The sequence below is a fragment of the Impatiens glandulifera genome, chromosome 1, assembly GCF_907164915.1.
Source record: "Impatiens glandulifera chromosome 1, dImpGla2.1, whole genome shotgun sequence".
Classification (NCBI taxonomy): Eukaryota; Viridiplantae; Streptophyta; class Magnoliopsida; order Ericales; family Balsaminaceae; genus Impatiens; species Impatiens glandulifera.
Window position 1 is genome coordinate 96,247,009 of NC_061862.1, and position 5,480 is coordinate 96,252,488.

At 26.3% G+C, this 5,480-nt stretch overlaps 1 protein-coding gene across 2 annotated transcripts; it reads left to right on the plus strand.

The window, feature by feature from the left end:
- Positions 1-980: 980 nt before the first annotated feature.
- On the plus strand, positions 981-3,530 carry LOC124922408 (geraniol 8-hydroxylase-like). 2 transcript variants are annotated; one of them, XM_047463142.1, is made up of 2 exons: positions 981-1,902; positions 2,865-3,530. In XM_047463142.1, the coding sequence occupies exons 1-2, from the start codon at positions 1,011-1,013 to the stop codon at positions 3,446-3,448; spliced, it is 1,476 nt and encodes a 491-aa protein (XP_047319098.1). In that variant the 5' UTR covers positions 981-1,010; the 3' UTR covers positions 3,449-3,530. The 2 variants fall into 2 exon arrangements, with proteins under 2 accessions (XP_047319098.1, XP_047319097.1); XM_047463141.1 differs by having other exon boundaries at positions 981-1,898; positions 2,843-3,530.
- Positions 3,531-5,480: the final 1,950 nt, after the last annotated feature.

The following is a 5,480-nucleotide window of genomic DNA, read 5'->3' on the forward strand; positions in this document are numbered from 1 at the left end:
ATTCAACAATTTAAAAATATAAATAACATTTTTTTTCATGAAATAAGACTTGATAAAACCCATGAAAGAGTAAAAACCCATATTATCAAAAGAGTTTTGGAGTTTGTTTCATGTTAATTATTTTAGTGTTTGTTAGGGTTGGATTTATTTAAATAAATTTGTTTTATTTAAAAACTATTCAGCGATAATTTTACATAGATATGCACTTTTTGATAAAATAATTTAAAATGTATTAATATATAATAATAAAATAAATTTTTTTTTTTAAATAAAGAGTATTTAATATTTTAATTAATAAATTAAAAAAAATAATTAATAATAAAAGAGGAATAAATTGATATTTGAATTAATATTGATTTTTTCTAAAATCAAAAAATTATAAACCCAACCAATTCTGAAATAATTAACATGAAACAAGCTTCAAAACTCTGTTTGATATGATTTTTATTTTTATTTTTTTATATATTTTACCTAATTTTTTAGATTTTTAAATTTTATAATATCATTATCTATTTAACCATTAAATTACTCATTTTATTAACTTAAATATTAAAATAAACTCATTTTATTTTTACTAAATTTAAAATACATAAGACATTATAATAAGGGAAATGATAGAGAGCAGGAAATTTTTTGACAGGAATACGTAGGGAATGAGGTGTCATTCCTTCATTGGATTGAAAATGTAATAGGAGAGAGAATTTTAAAATTTTAATCCAATAGATGAATGACACCTCATTTCCTTACATATTCCTGTCAAAATTTTCCTGCTCTCTATCATTTCCCTTATAATAATTAAACTAATTAAACGCTCAAACAATATATTTTATTTATTTTATAAAACATTTTTTTAGACAAAATTCCAAAATTAATATCTATATAAAAAATAACAAGATCAAATAAGCTCCAATAGAAAATAATATACTCACCACATGTGGCCTCCTTTGTTTATAAATGTTCATACTTAATGTTATATACAATAGAGGAGGTTGAATTTAGAGAGATAACAAATGGAACTTTTGAAAGGGTTTTTCTATTTCCTTCTTCCTTTGGCGTTGCTTCAACTCCTCGCACTCGTCCGGCGAGGTCGAACGACCCAACGGCTCCCACCGGGCCCAATCTCGTTGCCGATCATCGGTAACTTCTTTCAGCTAGGAAACATGCCCCACCGGTCACTAACACGATTGGCCCAAACATATGGTCCAATTATGTCCATTAAGTTAGGTCAAATGACTACCATAGTAATTTCATCACCCACAATGGCGCAAGAAGTCATGCAAAAACAGGATACTTCCTTTTCCAACAAGTTCATCCCGGACGCTGTTCGTGCATGCGATGCACACAAGCTCTCTATTATTTTTCAACCCATAAACGACCGTTGGAGGAACTTGAGGAGGCTCTCTTACACCCATATATTCTCCAGCCGAGTTCTTGATTCCACACAACATGACCGACGTAGGAAGGTGGAGGAGCTCTTGACATACATCCGAAAATGTTGTCACGAAGGAAAGACTGTGAACGTAGGTCGGGCAGCCTTCCGAACATCGTTGAATGTGTTGTCCAACACCCTTTTCTCGGTTGATTTGGCCGATTCCGAAATGGACGGGTCTCGTGACTTCAAGGAATTGGTTTTGAACATTATGTTAGAGGCCGGAAAACCCAATATGGTTGACTATTTTCCGGCGTTACGTGCCATCGATCCCCAGAGAATACGTGGGCGTATGTCATTATATTTCTTGAAGTTATCGACATTATTCGGTCAAATGATTGACAAGAAAATGGTAATGAAAACCTTTTTGAAGGATATTCCCAAAAACGACGCGATGGACGTGCTTCTCAAAATTTCTCAAGAGGATACCAACGAAATCAACAAAGATCAGTTAGTGCAAATGTGTATGGTTGGTAATCTCTCTTTATCCACTTGTTTTACATGGCTTGTTTATTTTATTTATTAGATATCTATTATTTTGTGAGAGGATAATAGCTTAATAAATAAATAAAAAAATTTATAAATTCTTAAGAAATTAAATATGTTTGATTCGATTCTCACTTAAAAATATGTTTTGATTTAAAAGAAAATTATGATTTTGGAAGATAATATTAAAAATACATAAAATAAAATAGGTAAAACGAAAATTTATTTTGTGAAAAATTAATTATTTAGATGAAAAATACCAAAACTCTACGAAAAAGATTTTAATCATAGAAATAAACTTGATGAGATGTTTGAAGTATTTGTGAATTAAATTTAAGGAATAAAATAGAAAATAAACAGAAAATGTAAGATTTAATTGAATCCAATCTGAATAAATATTTTCATGGTATTATATTATTTTTGAAAGCCATTTTAGATTAATACAATAAACTGTTAGTTTGATTCTTTTCAATTTAGTCTGATTATTTGTCCATCTCTAATATATATATATATATATATATATATATATATATATATATATTATTTAATTATATATATTATTTAATTATTCATTAATAAATTTTGTTTGGAGAACCTTGATCATCAGTTCAAATAATAACTTTTTTTCATATTGTTCCCCAACATATTAATCAGTAAATTATTTATTTTTTAATAATAATTATCAGATTATTTTTAAAGTTCTTATTTCATCTTATATTTGCTGTAAATATTACCAAATATTTAGATAATACAAAATATTTTATCAATTTACAAAAATAGTAATAAGGATGTAATAATATACTATTAATATATCTAGTAATAAATCAGAAAATTGAACATACATCTTTATACTACTATGTATTGGTATAAAAAATTAAAACAATTCATTTTATTTTATGTTATAATGAAAACTTTACAATATTACAGGATTTTTTTGTTGCTGGAACAGATACTACCTCAAGCACCCTTGAGTGGGCAATGACAGAAATATTGCGACACCCAACATGCATGAAAAATGCGAAAAATGAGCTTAAACGAATTGTTTGTGATGGTAAACAAGTAGAAGAGTCAGATATCGACAAATTACCCTATCTGCAAGCGATTATAAAGGAAACTATGAGAATGCACCCGCCAGCCCCGTTTCTTATCCCTCGCCAAGTTTATACAGAAATTGATTTATGTGGTTACACAATCCCAAAGGGAGCACAAGTATTGGTTAACGTTTGGGCAATAGGTCGAGACCCCGGTATCTGGGAAAGCCCCATGGAATTTAAGCCTGAGAGGTTTATAGATTCAAAAATTGATCTCCGTGGTCAGGACTTTGAATTGATTCCTTTTGGAGCTGGACGGAGGATTTGCCCGGGGTTATCCATGGCAATGAGAATCCTTTTGACAATGTTGGGATCATTAATTAATTCATTTGATTGGAAGAATGATGGTGATGTTAAATCGGAGAACTTGGACGTGGAAGAGAAATTTGGCATCACTCTGCACAGGGCTAACCCACTCCTAGCATTTCCAATACCTATATAGAAATATTGTACTTTAGATTTATTTTTTATTTGAAATAAATGTTTTATTTGGCTTAAATAAAGTACTTTGACATTTTGTGCGATTTTGAGTCCTAAAAAACTTGCCTTTAGAAGATCTTTTATAGGATCAATGAGTTTTTACTGTTAGTGATATTGGCCTGTGAAGTGGTATCAGTAAACATGATATTATTAATATAGAGTAATAAACATGTAAGGTTATCACCATCATTCCGAAGACAGAACATAGTTATTAAAAAATAATTAAAAAATATTTTGTAGCATAATTTATCAGTCTCTTTATTCATCTATTTTCCACTTTTAAAATTTCTAACAAATTCAATTATATATTTCATATAAATGAAAATAAAACCGGCCACCCTCAAATTTTATTTTTATTGTATAATTTTCATAAATGATCTAATTAAGACAAAATAATAAATTTTAAAATATCTAAATCTCAACTCAAAATTTCAATGGAACACAAATAAATCCACAATTGAGACTTTTTGTTTTGACTTTGGGGTTTTGAGACAATTGAGAGTAATGAACGAAAGTTCAATTTGAATAAGTTGTATACCTAACTTTTATAATAATAATAATAATAATTAATTCTAGATGGTTCCAATTTAGCGGGATATTAATTTAGATATTTAGTTAAGATCTAACCAAGTTTTTTTAAGAAAAAAAATCTAATTAAGTGTAGGTTATATCAAAATGTCTTTTCTCTAATTATGTTTTTCTTATTTAATAAAAAAAAATATTAAAAAAGTAATTAATGTGTTATTAATTATAAAATTTAAGAAATAATAGATGAAGTCTTTTTATTTTTTTTATTATTTTAAATAAATATCTATATATATAATTCTATTTTCATATTTTAACTTTTTTTTTTAAATTAAAATTTCACCTTTTATATTTTTTCATTCACTAGAATTTGCTTAATAAATAATTTAATATATATATATATATATATATTAATTATTTTATTTGTATTAATTATTTTATAATTTATATAATTATATATTATATATATATATATATATATATATCCATTATTGTAACGTTTTGAAATCTCCCAACTATATATTTTAAATTTTTTAATAATCTTTTTATTCATTAATTTGTTTTAAAAAATATTTTAATTTTTTTAAATAAATCGGGAATTAACCGTTTGTTAGTTTTTTTCTTGTGCCTTCTTTCTTCTTATCCTCTTCCTTCCCGTCCCCACGATTTTTCTCTCATCCTCGCCTTCTTCTTTTCCCTTATTCTTTCTTCTTCTCCCTTCTTTTCTCTTTATCATTCTTTTTCTGTCTTTATTATTATTATTATTATTATTATTATTATTATTATTATTATTATTATTATTATTATTTATATATAATATTTTTTAATCTATAAAAAAATATAACTTAAATTATTGTCAAATATATATCATATTTAGTCTATTATTTTTTAACTTTAATTATATATTTATTTTGTTTTTATTTTATTTTAAAATAGCCCAAAATTATTTTATTTATATTTAAATTGAGAACCTAAAATTTAGGTGTAATATTTCTCTTAGTCAGAATTTGAAAAATGTTTTTGTTTTGGAAATTGAATGTCCGAATTTGACTAATAAACACTTCACTATAATTCTTAATTTATTCGAACTTATTTTATTTTTAAAATAGTTAGCAGATCAAACCTGACATTCCTCATGGAAGACTTGTGTATCATGATTTTAAAAGATCTCTATCTCTCTCGCTTGAATAAAGAGGGTAACATTTTACCCTTTCAGGGTTTTTGATATCATTTCACTCATTTTTAGAGTTTATGGTATCATTTTTATTCAATTTCGGTTTTTTAAAATGTTCGTTTACTCCATTAGAGTTTAGGGTAACCTTCCATGCCATCTAGGTTTTGGTCTAACCTTTAATCTTGCAAACTTTTGGTCTTATATTTTATTATGAGATGTTAGTTATTCCTTTTCATTTTTTATTAACGTTGTTTACGTTAATTATCTTATTTGCCTTTTTTAATCAACGTTTTTA

Bases quoted from the DNA above. Each gene is read 5' to 3' on its own strand.
- LOC124922408 (XM_047463141.1), top strand. From the start codon at position 1,011: ATGGAACTTTTGAAAGGGTTTTTCTATTTCCTTCTTCCTTTGGCGTTG. The intron at 1,899-2,842 runs GTTGGTAATCTC...ACAATATTACAG, and splicing joins AGTTAGTGCAAATGTGTATG to GATTTTTTTGTTGCTGGAAC.